The 16,078-nt window shown below is 41.4% G+C and overlaps 1 protein-coding gene across 2 annotated transcripts; it reads right to left on the bottom strand.

Annotated features, from left to right (window-relative positions):
- Window positions 1-3,037: 3,037 nt before the first annotated feature.
- On the bottom strand, window positions 3,038-15,796 carry gtf2h4 (general transcription factor IIH, polypeptide 4). 2 transcript variants are annotated; one of them, XM_017481685.3, is made up of 15 exons: window positions 15,639-15,769; window positions 14,927-14,975; window positions 14,700-14,829; window positions 14,401-14,505; window positions 14,185-14,316; window positions 13,817-14,002; window positions 13,617-13,725; window positions 13,453-13,521; window positions 13,206-13,289; window positions 12,004-12,175; window positions 11,669-11,799; window positions 7,348-7,395; window positions 7,128-7,206; window positions 5,069-5,130; window positions 3,038-3,721 (listed from the first exon to the last, which is right to left on the bottom strand). In XM_017481685.3, the coding sequence occupies exons 3-15, from the start codon at window positions 14,813-14,815 to the stop codon at window positions 3,611-3,613; spliced, it is 1,404 nt and encodes a 467-aa protein (XP_017337174.1). In that variant the 5' UTR covers window positions 14,816-14,829; window positions 14,927-14,975; window positions 15,639-15,769; the 3' UTR covers window positions 3,038-3,610. The 2 variants fall into 2 exon arrangements, with proteins under 2 accessions (XP_017337174.1, XP_017337173.1); XM_017481684.3 differs by lacking the exon at window positions 14,927-14,975 and having other exon boundaries at window positions 15,639-15,796.
- Between the last annotated feature and the right edge of the window lie 282 nt (window positions 15,797-16,078).

Raw genomic sequence — 16,078 nt, 5'->3', positions numbered from 1 at the left:
CAAGGAGAACATGCTAACTTTGTACACACAGGGCAGAAGCAGGATTCAAACCCCCAAGCATGGAGCTGTGAGGCAAGCATGCTAACCACTAAGCCACCATTCCCCAGCCCACTATCTCTTTTAACTAAAACAAATAAGGGTCCATTTTCAGCATCCAGGTCATTATTTATTTTTGTGTCACCAAGAACAACAGCAGTATCAACAGTCATAACTTAAACTATACAGAATGGTATGGAGGAGAAGCTGGGGCTGATTTCCTTTTAGTCTGCACATGGTGTCCAAAAAGTCAGAAACCAATGAGAGTGAATTATTTATGTACATATTGTTTACAACATATGCCTTACAGTACACACCCCTGTTAAAATGGATAGTTTTTGTGATGTAAAAAAAAGAAGAAGAAAGAAACCAAGATAAATTATGTCAGAACCTTTTCTACCTTTATTGTGAAATTTTAACATATTAATTAAAGTGAAAAACAATAACAATCGTTTTAGGGGGAAAGAATAATATATATATATATATATATATATATATATATATATATATATATATATATATATATATATATATATATATATATATATATTAAAAGTACAATAACCTGGTTGCACAAGTGTGCACACCCTTAAACTAATACTTATTTGAAGCACCTTTAGATTCTATCACAGCATTCAATCAGTTTGGCACGTCTTGACTTAGCAATATTTTGCCATTCGTCCTTGCAAAAGCATTCTAACTGTCAGATTGGCTGGCCATCTCCTGTACACAGCCCTCTTCAGGTCACCTCACAGATATTTGATTGAAATTAGGTCTGGACTCTGTCTGGGCCATTCCAAAACCTTGAACTTGTTTTGGTGAAGCCGTTCCTTTGTTGATTTGTTGAGGTTTGCTTTGGGTCGTTGTCATGCTGAAATATGAAATTCCAAAAAATGTAGCTCGAGTACAAGTAAAACTACTTATAAAAATAATTACTCAAGTAACAGTGAAAGTAATCATGTTAATAATTACTTGAGTAAGAGTAATAAGGTATCCAATGAGAAGACTACTCAAGTAGCAAATCACTATCCTGAATACTAAACCCTGAATCTCAGACTACATGGAGAACTGTAAGTAAGTCACACCTCTGCTTGAAAGTCTGTCTGTTCAAGATGAAGCAGCATATCCCAGTCCTGTGATGGGTACAATAACACAAAACCTGTCATTTTCAAAATAAAATCTCATACACACACACACACACACACACACACACACACCCCAACAGTTGACTGTCTTAACATGTTAAGAACGCAAACTTGTCAGCATCTGCATTTAAACAAAACAACAGAGAACAAAAGAACAGACTATGGAACAGAATAGAAGAGAAAAGTGTGTGTAGAGAGAGAGAGAGAGAGAGAGAGAGTGTTTGTGTGTGTCCTGCTTCCCTCGACACGCTCGCTTCTTCTGACTGAACCACTTGTTAAACGAGTGGTTGTCGCGTCCGCATTCAGACCACTACAGCGACCTCATAATACGTGATATAAACTAATTATTAAAACTACATATATTCATTAACATTTAACCGTAACCGATGAACGCCACCGAATGTAACGGAGTAAAAGTACATTTCTGTGATTAAAAATGAACCTGAGTAGGTGTATAAGTACGGCCAGTTAAACCTACTCTTAAAAGTAAAGTTACTCAAGTAAATGTAACGAATTAAATCTAGCACGTTACTACCCACCCCTGTGCTTCATCTTAAGTGTTTTAGCAGAAGGTTTTGTGCTAAAATTGACTGGTATTTCGAGCTGTTCGTTATTCCCTCCATCCTGATTAAAGCCCCAGTTCCAGGTAAAGAAAAACAGCCCCAAAGTATGATGCTGCCACCACCATGCTTCCCCATGGGCATGGTGTTTTATTTGTGTGCCAAGCATATCTTTTTATGTTTTATGGCAAAAAGTTCAACTTGGGTCTCATTACACATTATTCCACATGGTTTTGGGAGATTGGATTTCTTTCAGTTAAAAAGGCTTCTTGCCACCCTACCCCATAGTCCAAAGACATGAAGAATTTTGAAGATTACTGTCACATGTAGGGAGCAACCAGTACTTGCCAGAAATTTCTGCAATTCTTTTCATGTTGCTGTAGTCGTCTTGGCAGTCTCCCTGAACAGTTTTCTCCTGATCTTCATATCAAGTTTAGAGCGATGCCCTGTTCTTAGTAGTGTCACTATCGTGCCATATTTTCTCCACTTGTTGATTATTGTCTTTACAGTGTTCTAGGGTATATTCAATGCCTTGGAAATGTTATTGTAACCCTCGCGTACCTGCTTCGTAAGCTCTTTGCAGCCCGTGGCTTTTCCTGCCATTTTAACAAGCCACGGTGTCATGACTTTGCGCAACATATTCCCATTGGTTCCTGACTTTTTCGGACATCCTGTAGATTCAAATGCTTACTACTTGAAAGAGCATGACTTGAAACGTTAAAAAAAAAAAAAAAAACAGCAATCACAAGTGATGTTGCCTATCTGTCTAAACAGGTATGTTCTGTGTGTATGTGTCATAGACTTATTACCTACAACGAGACCCGTATAATTGGCACCCTGTCCAGGGTGTACCCCACCTTGGGCCCGATGCTCCCTGGGATAGGCTCCAGGTTCCCCGTGACCCTGAAAAGGATAAGCGCTATAGAGGATGGATGGATGGATGGAGACCCCTATAAAGCTCAACCATAATGGTTTCATAATAGTAACACATAGTTACTGATAGATAGTATATTTAGTATTTTTAGCGGTCTCATTCAATATCATGACCAACCATCCCTGGGAATGTAATGTCTACCTTCCCAGGCGAAATCTCCCTTAACATCTGAGGTACCCCACTTTTATTCATTTCCACTGAGGGAAAAACCGACAAAACATTTATCCCTATATATCTCAAAATGGAAAACATTGTACTCCTTGAATATTTACTGGGAATTCATTTTGTACACCAGTGTTTCCCAATAAGAGATGGTTACGTGTAAAACCCTTAATTATCCAAAGAACCATTGACGAATCATGGAAGAAGAATAAAGCCTTTATTTGTCACATATACGTTACAGTAAAGCTAAATTATTTTCTTTACATATCCCAGCCTGTTTGGAAGTTAGGGTCTGAGCACAGGGTCAGCCATGATACAGCACCCCTAGAGGTGATAGGGTTAAGGGCAATGAGAGCCTCAAGTGCCTAAAAGTGGCAGCTTGATGGTGTTCGGGTTTGAACCCACGACCTTCTGATCAGAAACCCAGAGCCTTAACACCTGAACAACCACTGGCCATGAAATCATCGTTTCTAATAGACGTATTTGCCTGTTGAGTTTTCTGGTATCTGTACAAACTGGCTTCTCACATAAAAAACCACAAGCGAAGCAGTAATGACAAGAGAATGAATAAATGATCTGACACTTTTTATTCTAGTACAAATATTTCCCATTATCTTATCCTTTCACTCCGACTATACAAACCATACAAACCATCGGTTTCCTTAAGGAAAAAGGAAACGTGTTAAATGCATATGTATAATATTTCAGTTCAGTTAAGGCCTCCCTTGCCACGATGGCAGCGTCTGACCCCTGTGGAGTCTGTGGACTCCGTCCTACGTGTGACTCTTCTGTCTCTTCCAGAACCTCTTAACCTCGCTGTGTCCATGTGGGGTCACCACCATGACCCTGTGCTGTGGGTTCTGCCACACCAGCACTCCCAAACCCTGTGGAAAGATACGCAGTTTAATGTGTGTGAATAAATAAACACACACACAAACATAAACACACAGGGCATGCTCAGTACACTGTACTCAATTAGCTCAAAACACACTGCGCTGCTTAGCGAGAAAAAGCGTAAAAATTCGTACACCTCAACTGCTCAGCTCTGCGATTGGATCATATTTCATCTCACCTGTAAGTACCGAACAAATAAATAAACTGTAAACCACCGTTCTGTTGAATTCTCAAATCCGACTGGTCAGAAGGTGTCGATTAATTTTCTATAACAGTAGCTTTAGTAAGTCAATTTTATTCATAGAGCACATAAAACAAAGTCCGTTGACCAAAGTGCTTTACAAAGTCTGCGAACGTACATTAACCCACAAATCACACACACACACACACACACACATAATTTGGATTGAGCCATTCTCAACTTTGACAACAGATCTGGCTCCAAGTCTTACACGTATTAATGAGCTCGTTCTGATAGGTTACCATTTCTGTAATAACAATTTCCACAAGGACGTTCCACATAAATTTATTTATTTATTTATTCATTCCTTTTTAAATACGTGTCACCGTGACAGGAAGTTTTCTGTAAGGAGACATTTAGGTAACATTTTCAGAAAGAGTCTCCAGTGTCAGCGCTTTCTAACAGTAAATTGTAAAGCTGTAACTTTTCTTCTTTTTTTTTTCTCTCCCCGCGGACAAATCTTCATGATCGATGCTTTACGGTTTTCACCTTCATGTGACAAGCTGCCATTTTGTCTTATTAGATTTATTATTTTTTTTAAACGAAGAATTAGAGGGGAAAAGAGAGAGAGGCTGGTAAGGGACCGAGGGAAGTATACTAAACTGAGGACTGTACGACATTAAATGGAAATGCAAACGGATACAAAAGTACGATGTGTCCTTCTTCAAAGACTAGGAAATTGTTCGTGTTGGCAGATTTCTCTCGTGTGAGAAGAGTTAAGACACTTTGGGAAGAGCAGATATTGTTAAATAATCGCCTTCACGGTCAATTCGATTTTTATTTGTATAGCGCTTTTAACAATGGACGTTGTCACAAAGCAGCTTTACAGAAACATATCAATTCAGTATATCAAATTTAAATGAGCAAGCCAGAGGTGACGGTGGCGAGGAAAAACCATGACTCATCATAATAATAATAATAAACTGACCTTGATTATTTTCCAATAACAGCAAGGCCCCTCATGGATTATTATTATTATTATTACAGATTATATAACTTATGGATGGTTCATTATACTGCATAGTGCTACAGTGGGTCATGAGGGTGATGGTTATGATTACACATAGAGAAAAGATGGATAAATTTAGTTACCAACCTGAGCTCTATCGCGCAGCACCTCAAAATCAGCCTGTGACAGGAACTGGTTGTACAATACGCCTGGAACAAAGAGCGGAAACAAAAGAGTGTGTGAACGGAGGAACGGAGGAGGGTGAGGAGAATGGTGTAGCTTTCAGCAGTATTCAGTGCCAGCATTCCTATTTAAGGGAATTATATTGTGAGAATGCCTATTACTGCTTAACTCCGCCTGAGTGCCATTGACATTCAAAGGTCACGGGTGGGGGAAAGAGTGTAATAGAGACTTCATTCTCCTCAGGAGTTCTTGTGGACGTGATTTGTCACGCTTGTAGAAGATTCGTCCCCAAATTGCTTCCTCGTATGCGATATAGCGCTCGCCACTTCATATAAAGGAAGACTGCGGCAAGTCATCCAATCATAATGACATCGACCCCGTATAACTAAGGGGTCAATAAAGCATTCGGGACCAAAGCGGAAACGTCCAGAGGTGACATTTTAAGACAGCGGCCGTCGTTTGTTTGATCACACGTCGCTTCGATAAATATAACTAATAATGAGTCATCCATTCGGTTCAGCGGCACCGATCATGTCACCGTATTATTACACCTCGGACCAAAACGCACTGATTAACTGTGCTGTTCAAAATAAAGGCAGGTCAAAACAAACAGCAGTCTGATTTGCACTGATATCTAGATGAGAGCTTGTCAAACCCACATCATTTAGTTGCGTTTTTCCTCCACATATGACTCACCGGATACTCTTCAATCCGTACACGAGTTGAGTCAGGTGTGTTAGAGCAGGGAAAGCACATAAAAAGCGCATGGTGGGTGACGGGGCACAAATATATGTTGATATATATCTGTATATGGTGATATTTTCACAATACAGAAAGAAAAAAAAACCCACAAGTACCGCGATAAAAATGATTTTTTTTTAACATTTGAAAACTAAAAATATTTACAATATTTAATATGGATCAGGAGGAGGATTTTTAACATCCACTACGCTGTCGAATTCTCAAATCTGATTGGTCAGAAGTGCACGTGTATGGCGGAAGCACCGCGTAATCTGAGACTCAAACATTTTATTAAACGAAGGAAAGGGTATAATGATAAGGAACCTTTATTAAATCACGTATACATTACAGCACAGTGAAAGTCTTTTCTTCGCATACCCCAGCATGTCAGGAGGTTGGGGTCAGAGCACAGGGTCAGGTATGATACAGCGCCCCCTGGAGCAGAGACGGTTAAGGGCCTTGCTCAAGGGCCCAATAGTGGCAGCGCGGCAGTGCTGGGGTTTGAACCCCCGACCTTCTGATCAGTAACCCAGCGCCTATAATCTATAATCACTGATAAGGTGACGTTTGTGTAATATCTACGGAAGGAGTCTCCAGTGTCGGAGCTTTGTAACATTAAAAGCTGCATGTTTTTTGTCTTATTAAGGTCAATCGAGAAAAAAAGCGTGGATGGTGACGGAGTGACTGTTTATAGCTCCTTTAACGAATGCAACAAGAACTAACTCGTTTTGTGGACGTTCCACAGTGTTAAACCTAGCTATAAATCGATCAAGTATGACGTGTCATTCTTTAATAAATGGAAAACAGTTCGCGCTGGCAAATGTAAGAAGAATAAAACACGTCAGAGTGTCCGGTTAGTGCAAAATATCCGACGTGAGGGCGGTAACAGTATCCCCGTTTCACATCAGGCGGATCACAGCACACGGCTTTTCATTACTTTCCTGTAACGGAACATGCCTAAGTATTTTATTCCTTAAATATCATTATCAAAAGCTAGTCCATGTTTATTTATTTATTTATTGCTAAAATGTAAACTAATGAAATAGCTTCGCTTAATAAATACTATTCACTACTTAATACGCGTTATACTTGCAGACGAATATAAACGAGCTGCATCACATTATATTCCATCTCATAGCTTACTATTATACAACACTCACAATTGTACTTTTACCACTACTTATTTGTCAGGTTTGAAATCCTTCGGACCAAAAAAAAAAAAAAAAAAAAAAAAAAATCCCTCCTCTAGCCCGCTTATCATGATCGAAATGAGGCAGCTTACCTTCTGTAAACTGCAGCCGATCTCTTTCAAGCTCCCACAGTCTGATCTGGTCTGTGATGGTCGGAGGAAGTGCTGGAGTCTGAAAGAACGAGCAAAAGGAAATAAAAGATGTTATCATTTGATTAAAAAAAAAGAAGAGGAAAGAAATAAAGAAAAAGGTGTCCGAGCAGGTAAGATAAAACATATAAGTGGAGCAAATGGAAAAAGATTCTGAAGCTACCTGTTTAAGCATAACAGGATGTGCCCTGGTCCTCAGGAAGTGGATGATCTGAACATAGGAGATAAAAGGAGACAAAATGGATGGGATCCAGAAATTGGGAAAGTTACATTAACCAGCATCCGTGAAAGTTCATTAAATCATGAATGAATATCTACGCAATACACTTTGGGTATAATTTACAGTGAGGTATTGTGCATGTTTTACAGCGGATATGGAACGAAGCTTGCTGAAAGTCTAGCAGCTCTTCGCACTTGAACGTGAATTATTATTATTATTATTATTATTATTATTATATAGCTGCCATGTAAGTAAAATGCCGTGTTATAGCAGCAGCAGTACTGATGTAGTGCTAAAAGGATTTGCACAGTCTTTTATACCGTGGGAGAAGGAAATATGAACACAATAGATCACATCGCTGATCGTCTAAAGCATCACAACAGCAAGTCACTTGTAGAGCCCTGTAGTGCACTGATAAGGAGTTGCACTTTATGAAAAGTAATAAACTAGAGGAAAAACAAGCACTTGAAAAAAATGGCTTTTATTATCCCTACAATTACGTGTCTGTCTGGTTGTCTGTCTGCTGGCCAATTCAAACACCGTGCAGGAGCTGGGATTTGTTGGAATATATTCTTTGTTACTCTGTGGATATTGACACTACAATCCTCAGAGCTCAGTTCTGACTTACTGCTCAAATCTGATTTTTTTCTTCTTTTTTTTGTTCAGATCTTATCAGTGTGGCCGACATGAATCATGTGGATGTATTTTTCTAGTTTCTGTATCTAAACTACATTGACAAGTAACTTGTGTTTACTGTACAACCCTGTGTATACACTCACCTGTACATACCCTCACTCCGTATTTACACTCACCTGTATACAGACTCGCCCTGCATATACACTCGCCCCGTATTTACACTCACCTGTATACAGACTCGCCCTGTATATACACTCGCCCCGTATTTACACTCACCCGTATACAGACCCGCCCTGCATATACACTCGCCCCGTATTTACACTCACCCGTATACAGACCTGCCCTGTATATACACTCGCCCCGTATTCACACTCACCTGTATACAGACTCGCCCTGTATATACACTCGCCCGGTATTTACACTCACCTCTATACAGACCCGGCCTGTATATACACTCGCCCCGTATTTACACTCACCTCTATACAGACCCGGCCTGTATATACACTCGCCCCGTATTTACACTCACCTGTATACAGACCCGCCCTGTATATACACTCACCTGTGTACAGACCCGCCCTGCATATACACTCGCCCCGTATTTACACTCACCTGTATACAGACCCGCCCTGTATATACACTCACCTGTATACAGACCCGCCCTGTATATACACTCACCTGTATACAGACTCGCCCTGCATATACACTCGCCCCGTATTTACACTCACCTGTATACAGACTCGCCCTGCATATACACTCGCCCTGCATATACACTCGCCCCGTATTTACACTCACCTGTATACAGACCCGCCCTGCATATACACCCGCCCCGTATTTACACTCACCTGTGTACAGATCCGCCCTGTATATACACTCACCCCGTACTTACACTCACCTGTATACAGACCCGCCCTGTATATACACTCGCCCCGTATTTACACTTGCCCGGTATATACACTCACCTCTATACAGACTCGCCCTGCATATACTCCCGCCCGTATTTACACTCACCTGTGTACAGATCCGCCCTGTATATACACCCGCCCCGTATTTACACTCGCCTGTATACAGACTCGCCCTGCATATACACTCGCCCCGTATTCACACTCACCTGTATACAGATCCGCCCTGCATATACACTCGTCTGGTATATACTCTCGCCCGGTATATACATTCGCCCCGTATTTACACTCGCCTGTATACAGATCCACCCTGTATTTACACTCGCCTGTATACAGACTCGCCCTGCATATACACTCGCCCCGTATTCACACTCACCTGTATACAGACTCGCCCTGCATATACATTCGCCCCGTATTTACACTCGCCTGTATACAGATCCACCCTGTATATACACTCACCCCGTATTTACACTCGCCTGTATACAGACTCGCCATGCATATACACTCGCCCCGTATTTACACTCACCTGTATACAGACCCGCCCTGTATATACACTCGCCCTGTATATACACTCGCCCCGTATTTACACTCACCTGTATACAGGCGAGCCCTGTATATACACTCACCCCGTATTCACACTCACCTGTATATACACTCGCCCTGCATATACACTCGCCCTGCATATACACTCGCCCCGTATTTACACTCGCCTGTATACAGACTCGCCCTGCATATACACTCGCCCCGTATTTACACTCACCTGTGTACAGACTCGCCCTGCATATACACTCGCCCTGCATATACACTCGTCCCGTATTTACACTCGCCCGGTATATACACTCACCTGTATACAGACTCGCCCTGTATATACACTCGCCCTGCATATACACTCGCCCTGCATATACACTCGTCCCGTATTTACACTCGCCCGGTATATACACTCACCTGTATACAGACTCGCCCTGTATATACACTCGCCCTGCATATACACTCGCCCCGTATTTACACTCGCCCCGTATTTACACTCGCCTGTATACAGACTCGCCCTGCATATACACTCGCCCCGTATTTACACTCACCTGTATACAGACTCGCCCTGTATATACACTCGCCCCGTATTTACACTCACCCGTATACAGACCCGCCCTGTATATACACTCGCCCCGTATTTACACTCGCCTGTATACAGATCCACCCTGTATATACACTCACCCCGTATTTACACTCACCTGTATACAGACTCGCCCTGCATATACACTCGCCCCGTATTTACACTCACCTGTATACAGACTCGCCCTGTATATACACTCGCCCCGTATTTACACTCACCTGTGTACAGACCCGCCCTGCATATACACTCACCCCGTATTTACACTCACCTGTGTACAGACTCGCCCTGCATATACACTCGCCCCGTATTTACACTCACCTGTATACAGACTCGCCCTGTATATACACTCGCCCTGCATATACACTCGCCCCGTATTTACACTCACCTGTATACAGATCCGCCCTGCATATACACCCGCCCCGTATTTACACTCACCCCGTATTTACACTCACCTGTGTACAGACTCGCCCTGCATATACACTCGCCCCGTATTTACACTCACCTGTATACAGACTCGCCCTGTATATACACTCGCCCTGCATATACACTCGCCCCGTATTTACACTCACCTGTATACAGATCCGCCCTGTATATACACTCGCCTGTATACAGACTCGCCCTGCATATACACTCACCCTGTACATACACTCACCTGCATATACACTCATCTGGTATATACACTCGCCCTGCATATACACTCATCCGGTATATACTCTCGCCCGGTATATACTCTCGCCCCGTATTTACACTCACCTGTATACAGACCCGCCCTGTATATACACTCGCCCAGTATATACACTCACCCCGTATTTACAATCACCTGTATAAAGATCCGCCCTGTATATACACTCGCCCAGTATATACACTCACCAGTATACAGACCCCCCCGCATATACACCCGCCCTGTATATACACATACACTCGCCCTGCATATACACTCGCCCTGTACATACAGACTTTCCCCGTATATACAGACTCACCCTGTAGATACACTCACATGTACACTGCTTCAACATGTCTGACTGGTGCAGGAGATCAAGCAGCATTTTTAACCACTTTCTAATTATCACTATTTGTAAAGTGTTATATTCTGCACGTCATTGTAGGCCTTTTTAATCTTCCTTCCATCCAAAATTATTTTCGCCGTTTTGACCATTGGCTGCTGAAAATTTTCAGCGGCATCCCAATAAACGTAGCTAACTGATGCTAACTACATTGAATGCTGGCCTAATAAAATGTGATTTTATTTCTCATGAATGAAAACATTCTCCATTTGCCTTGACAATAAATGAGGTCACATCTTTTAAATGGGGGGGGGGGGGGGGGGGGGGGGGGCGGGCGAAATGAGTTGAGACAAAAGCACCAACTGAAAGGTATGAGATAGGGGGAAAGGGGGCGGGGCTTCCAGGTGGTCACTTAACATCGGCAAGTTCAAAACACCGAAGTGTCAATCATTCCTGATTCATGTGTCGGTTTGCTCATGAAAGAGATGACTGCTCTTTAAGTGTATTTCTGAGGTCAGTCATTTAGTCAGTCACTCAATCGGTTAACAATAAAACCCCCTTCTAGTCCAGTCTGCTGTGTGTAAGACAAAAAAAAAAGAAGAAATATACCGAACCTGTTGTGCTGTGATGCCGTTAGCAATAGCCTGCTGTACAGACTCTCTAGTGACCTGCGCCACAACCACGTTAGGAAACCGATACAGCATCTCGCTGAAGAGCGCAACCAGAGCGATCTGCAGCTCCGAGTCTGTGAGAAACAACACAGGCGCTTTTCAGGATCATCGGGGTGCACGATATGAGAAAAAAATATCATCTCACTATACTTTAAAACATTTCTACAATATTAATCTGGAACCATGATATATAGGTTTGCCTGCAAACCATCAGGAAACCAATGAAAATCTGAGATCAATGATGGTAATTTTCTTCCCTACCGTCACCTCATACGCACTTGTATACGCGTACACGCGATAGTTGGTTTCTACCACAATGAAACCACAGTCTCCTGTTCCTGGGGAAGGATTCAAAGCAGTAGAGGAGGAGGAGGAGGATGAAGGGTTGGCAGTGACTCCTGCAGCCAGACTTATGGCGAGTCTAGTGGGGTAGTATCTCCTCGACTTCCTCTGCACCAGTGAGAGAAACACGAAAGAGTCGTACACGCACATCAACACACCGTGTTCGTCACTCTGCAGAAAAATATCTACCAGTACATCCCATTGCATTCATAAAGTAAGGAATAATAAGAAAGAAAAGCTGTATAAAAGGGCTGGAGTGAAGTGAAGAGTGAAGTTACTGTCAACAACCCTGAAGTTAATCATTTTCCCTATAGTAGCATGTTCCGAAGTGTTTTATTCCTCTTCAACCACAGCAACAATACTGTATTTATTAAAGAACAACCCATTTATCCATTTATACCTACACTTATTATAGAAGGTCCACAAAACTGATTAGTTCCTGCTATCACTTACGTTAAAACAGCTATAAGTCGCGCTCTTACTTTCTCTTGAAGGTTAATTATATATATATATATATATATATATATATATATATATATATATATATATATATATATATATTTTTTTTTTTTTTAATGCGGTGTCATGTTACTGAGAACACCACTAATACCTTTTACCATGTCCAAAAACTTATGAGATTGTTCCAAAGCTCTGACACTGGAGACTCCTTCCAAAAATATCCGCACAGAAAACTTAACCATAACAACACTCATGCCATTTTGTCTGTTAAATTACACGTTTTTAAGACGTTTAGTCTTAGATTATTTGGAGCGTATTCCACACAACTTGCTGCAGCTCAGTGGTTACTATAGAAACCATAATGTATTACTATTATCCACCTTTGAACCTTTGAATAAACCCATCCTGCAGCCAGATGTACCGTCAGAGATGATGTTATCGGACAGAAATCAACGATCGACGATCGGTCTGGAGAATTCAACAGTGCTGCGATTTGATTTGTGTTACTATACCAGGCGTTTTTACTCCACACTTGTATAGTGGGGTTTTAAAATGCCCTATAAGCAATAATGAACTTTCCCAGAACATTCTAACGGTCTCCTGAAGGCTTATTACCTTTCAAATAAACCTTATAATATGTACTGCTTCCATTTCCCCCCCCCCCCAGACGATGACCAACCTTTCTCTGGAAAACCAGGCCGAACTCTCGTAAGTGCTGCAGGAACATCAGTAGAGACTCGCTCATGCCCTCGACAGAATAGTCCTATGATAACACAATAGGAATAAATAATCACAATAATTGCAAAGACAATTCCTTTATGAGATTAAGTTTGTAATGCAAACAAATGTTGTCAGCCTTAACGCATAACTGTAGTCAATCACTGTCTCTGTATTTGTGAATTTGGATAGTTGGAGCGAATACTGACCCTGCCGAGGGTGGAGAAACTCAGCTGGAACAGGAAGGAAAGAATCTCCACGAGGTCCATCCCTCTAGACTGTGAGAGGCAACATTCCCCCCCAAAAAATTCAGAATGACCCCTCTTGCTTTGTCTCACTTTACACACACACGTGAAATATGTGGAGCACAGACCTGCACTGTTTTGAGGTACTGCAGGGTGAAGTACCACAGCTGAGAGGCGGTGTCGAGTAGCAGAAACTGAAACCCAGCTGAAGTGATGCATGGCGCTTCACCGGCCTCACTGGCAGAGAGAGCAAAGCAAAGACTAATTATAATCTTTCCTGTTTTCTGCAGTTAAATCAAAACCCTTGAATTCCTACACAGATGTTTACGTCTTCATGAGGCCGGCCTGGATGAGGAGCTGAGCGAGGTCCTGGCTGACCGCGGCGCTCGGGGAGCCCACCATGAAGTGAAGGATAACCTCCCAGCGCTCCATGGCATAACGGTCCAGGCTCTCTACGTCCCGCGCGTGCCGATCAGGGCCGAGACTGTTGCCCTCGTCTGCCCATGGCTTACCACTGAAGGACAGGAAAGAAAAGTGCAGGACATAGATAATCACATTATTTAGTAGTAGATGTCTGAAATGACCTCATCATATGCTGAACAAAAAAAATTAGACCCAATTTTTAGAATTTTTTTTTTTATTACAAACTAAAAACTATTTGTTACTTTGGAAAAAGTACAAGTTCAGTCAGCTCACCCTCCGAGCAGTGCAATCCTCAGGTTATCCTTAAACACAGGGTTGAGCACGATGCCCTGAAGGCCTCCCTGCAGCTGCTGGCTGTGCCACAGTCTCAGTCCAGTCAGCACAGACACACACTGGTCATGATCCCTGCAACACAGCTGGAGCTTAGAAATAAAAAGTTTTCATTTTGACCTTCATCTTGGATTGAATGGAAAACGGATATGAACTCACTTTTGGCTGTCTATTTTAACCCACAATGCCACGGCTGCCTGCGGGAGAGGGTGATCTAGGAACAGCATTCGCATCACATAGTTCTTCGCCAGAGACGGGAGCTCCCTGAGGAGAAATTAAACGAGCGGTGGTCAAATATGCAACAACTCTAGCAGACGTTACAGCATTTAAAAAAAACAAAAACAAAAAAACAACACTTAATTACAAAGTAAAGTTTTATTATTCAATTCACGTCAGCTCCTGTTTAATAGGAATGATCTCAAAACAAGCACATCATCATTTTGTAATCACAAATGAACCTGTAAACGGCGAGACATGTAGCTGGGTGGTTGTACAGTCTGTCCAGGATGTCTGGACTCAGTTCCTTCAGGTATTCATGAAGGTTCTTGCACTGCAGTTGTACTCGGAGCTTCATCTTTGAGTGTTTGCCTAGACGGGAAAATGCATAGAATCGAACCGGGGTTAAACGGCTCTCATATCATTTGTTCTTAAACATATTTCAGAATTTCAGTCACAGCAAGGCAACCTGTCTAGCCTTCACGGCATTAACATCTGGATTTTGCACGTGAACACATCTGCATGGGAAAAAAAAGAGCTGTTCTGAGGGGACAGTGTCACAAGATATTACCATAGGATAGCATAAAATACAACAAAACACACTTTTATAACAATAACTATATATACATATACATATTATTATTATGATTATTATAGAATTTTAAAAATGTTATTCAGGACATTTACCTTATACAAAGAATCTTGTGTTTGTAAAGGCATTTGTAAATGTTTAATAACAAGTATATATAGTTAAATGTATAATTATTAATCTAGAAGTAGCTTATTGTTTTGGCTTGTATCTTATATTACCTCGAGCTTGTTAGTCAAAGTAAACACCGTGATATGTTCCATGTATTTGAATGCCTTTAACCATCATGATACATTATTTGATATATCGTCCAGCCTTAACGTAGAGAATGCTACTGATTTACAACGATGACATTTATTAGTATGATTACTACAAAAACTAACGGGGTTGTCAAGACAATTCAACCATGTCAACTTCACTCTGGACTCAGATTCGAATACTTGTAAACACTCTATATCCACAAGCACTTGAACGCTTCCTTTTAACACTAAACCTGCATGCAGACTTAACAACCAAAAATAACGGAAAAATAAAACCCTACCGCGTGGAGCTTTAATTCTGCTATACAAAACCCTTCTTTCGTAAGCCTTACCTTATTTCACCAATCATCAAAAATAAAAAATAAAGTCCATATAATGAAATATTGACATGTTGCTATTGTGCAGCTTTAGAACGAGTGGAGCAGGCAGCCATGTTGGAATGATCACGTGAGGCATACGAGCCAGAACGGGCTCTTCTGATTGGCTGTGGCGCTCGACAGTGGGCGTGACCATGGAAACAGTGCTAAACGTCGTTGTATAATACAAACGGGAAAGTAACAACTTTAGAAACCACAAAATGGACCTTTTTATTCCTGTTAAAAATCACTTGACATATATAAGATGTTATTTAACCACTTATTGGGTGATCTATACACAATACAAACAGCATTTTATTCTTTCAAATGTTTCAGAGTCCAAAAACGGCCATATAACAGTATTATGATGATGATAATTGTAATTATAAAGCTTAGATTTGACCTATATTCAGAGA

Source organism: Ictalurus punctatus, chromosome 12 (genome assembly GCF_001660625.3).
Source record: "Ictalurus punctatus breed USDA103 chromosome 12, Coco_2.0, whole genome shotgun sequence".
Classification (NCBI taxonomy): domain Eukaryota; kingdom Metazoa; phylum Chordata; class Actinopteri; order Siluriformes; family Ictaluridae; genus Ictalurus; species Ictalurus punctatus.
This window is presented reverse-complemented; position numbering and strand designations above follow the sequence as displayed.